Source organism: Temnothorax curvispinosus, unplaced genomic scaffold, assembly GCF_003070985.1.
Source record: "Temnothorax curvispinosus isolate PA1 unplaced genomic scaffold, ASM307098v1 QBEX01000868.1, whole genome shotgun sequence".
In the NCBI taxonomy this organism is placed as follows: domain Eukaryota; kingdom Metazoa; phylum Arthropoda; class Insecta; order Hymenoptera; family Formicidae; genus Temnothorax; species Temnothorax curvispinosus.
In genome coordinates, this window is record NW_020210648.1 from 2,634 (window position 1) to 5,297 (window position 2,664).

Consider the following 2,664-nt stretch of genomic DNA (forward strand, 5'->3'; position numbering starts at 1 on the left):
TGAAAAAGAACGAAACACGAAAGAAAACACAAAAAAGGAAACTATACTATTTATTTTCGGTCAATTAAACCAGTTTTAATGTAAAATATCAAATCTGCAAAAGAAATAAAAAGATTTTTTAGAATATTTATCCTGAATATAAATGAAGAATTTCTTTGTTTAACTTTTGAAAGAGTATTGTACGTGGAAACAATTCGTTGCGATTATTTTTTAAGTCGCTGTATGAGAAGCAGATGTAGATGGTTGGAGTGTGTAAGAAGTATTAGGAGATGGTTGGGGTGTGTAAGAAGAGTTGGGAGATGGTTGGGGTGTGTAAGAAGTGTTAGGAGATGGTTGGGGTGTGTAAGAAGTATTAGGAGATGGGTGGGGTGTGTAAGAAATATTAGGAGATGGTTGGGATGAAACAATTGGCGAAGATTGCACTGAATAAGAACAAACGGGAGATAGCGGGGATTGAATAAAAGTATTAGGTTGTGTGAAATTATCACGTTGAAAATTCTGAGTAGGTTGTATGGTTGCTCGGAACATTATAGTGTTTATGTCGTTCATAATTAATTGTCGAGTATAGTCGTCGAGTTTCCTTAATTTAGTAACGATCAATTCTCCAAAAATATCACATTCATCCTTCTGTCGTTTTTCTGATGTTTCTTCTTTCCTTTTTTTTGCCGCTAGATAAGAATATGCTTCATCAATTCGTTCATCAATTTGTGTTTGTCTTTTCTTCTTTTTAACCTTTGACGATTCTTCCAGGGACGAGAAAACTTTTACTTCCTGTTTAATATTTGTAGATGTCTGACCGATATCGATTACTTCCACTTCGTTAGTTTCAATGTTTTCATTTTGTAATATCTCAGCGTTATTTTCCTCATCACTGTCTTTTTCTTGATTCTACAATATAAAAAGGCCATTTATAATGCAATAAAATTATATATTACAGTTGAAAGCAATGTTTTATATAGATAGAGTAAAATCACAATTTATTTATTTATTCTTTTAGATTCCTACGACATCCGATGAATGGAAAAAAACAGCACAAAACTTTGAAAGAAAATGGAATTTTCCGCATTGCCTGGGTTCAATTGACGGTAAACACATTGTGATACAATCACCTGTTCACAGTGGCAGTGAATACTATAATTACAAAGGCACATTTAGTGTCGTTTTGATGGCGCTATGTGATGCTGATTACTGTATAATAAATAGTAATATAGGTTGTCAAGGACGGATATCTGATGCAGGTATATTCCGTTATACCTCTTTGTTTAAGAATTTAGAAAATGGTACATTGAATTTGCCCGAACCTGAACCACTGCCAATGAGAAGAAAACATATTCCATACGTTTTTCTTGGTGATAATGCGTTTCCATTGAAAGAAAACATTATGGTTCCTTTTATTGGATGTTATGATTCTATATCGCTAGAAAGAGCATACAACTACAGACATTCTCGGGCACGAAGAATTATACATAGAAAATGTGTTCGGAATTATGTCAGCAGTTTTCCGAGTACTACGAAAACCCATGTTATTAAGCCCAGAAAGAGCAACACTTGTTACAGAATGTTGTGTTCTATTGCATAACTTTTTGAAAAGAAGCAAAAGTTCTCAAGATATGTACGCGCCTAATGGAACGTTTGATACCGAAAAGGATGGTAAAGTCATCGAAGGATTATGGAGAAAAGATACTACAGAATTGACTTCTCTTTTACCTTTGGAGAAAAAGGGCAGAAAGCCATCTAATAATGCAAAACTTGTGCGTCAAGAGTTTGCTGAATACTTTGTTACAAACGGCAAAGTCGGGTGGCAAGACAAAATGATTAATTCTACTTAAACATTATTATTTCATAATAATTCTATATTATATTTAACAAGTTGAAAATCAAGCAATATATAAAAATGTAACACACAAAATGTATTTTTTCACTTTAATTGTTTTTATTTTCTGCAACATATTCTTCGAACCCTGCTAATGGTAGAGACAGATAGACTATTTATTCTATCAATTATAATTATTAAGATTTCATGCATGCTAAATTATACGTTTAAAAGTGTTAACGTAAATTTTATCTAAAAAATATATTGGTATACTTACTATTGAATCTAAAGTTCCATGTGGAATATACATGTCTGTCATAAATGAATTTATATGATCAAATGCAAACCATGTTGGTTTGTAAATGTCATCTCGTCCTGCTCCTGATTTTTTACTAGATTTAATTTTACGGCGACATGCTCTATACGATTGAAGAAGGTTAGACCATTTCTTCTTTATGTCAACAGGAGAGCACTCATATTTAACACTTAAAATCTTTAAACAATCAAATTTTCTATTTCTACTTTTGTAATCCTTGTCTTTAGGATCCCACAAGCACGGATATTGCTTTATATCCTCTATAAGCGCAAGAACGCGACATTCTGTCCATTCGGCTTCCATCCTTGCAGCTAGCCAGCAACTAGCAAACTAACCTAAATTCTAATCGACTATCGAGTAAATCGAATCTATCGACTTTTCAGCGTGAACCACGAAGATACATACGAATAGACATGCACAGTGTGAACACCGCACGAATCAACACGAATTGATCATTCGTGGCGATTCACGCTCTTTGATCTCGCCAAAAAACCGCTCCGCTGGCGAAACGGCGCGAATGGTGAACAGCGAATGC

The 2,664-nt window shown here is 34.0% G+C and overlaps 1 protein-coding gene across 1 annotated transcript; it reads right to left on the bottom strand.

Moving 5' to 3' along the window:
- Positions 1-210: 210 nt before the first annotated feature.
- Positions 211-2,432, bottom strand: LOC112458641 (repellent protein 1-like). The gene is made up of 2 exons (XM_025022383.1): positions 2,091-2,432; positions 211-888 (listed from the first exon to the last, which is right to left on the bottom strand). Exons 1-2 carry the CDS (start codon positions 2,430-2,432, stop codon positions 211-213), a joined length of 1,020 nt encoding a protein of 339 aa, XP_024878151.1.
- Between the last annotated feature and the right edge of the window lie 232 nt (positions 2,433-2,664).

Excerpts from the sequence above, each read along its gene's own strand:
- LOC112458641 (XM_025022383.1), bottom strand. The coding sequence starts at position 2,432 with ATGGAAGCCGAATGGACAGAATGTCGCGTTCTTGCGCTTATAGAGGAT. Across the intron at positions 889-2,090 it reads ATGGAACTTTAGATTCAATA|AATCAAGAAAAAGACAGTGA; the intron begins GTAAGTATACCA and ends TTTATATTGTAG.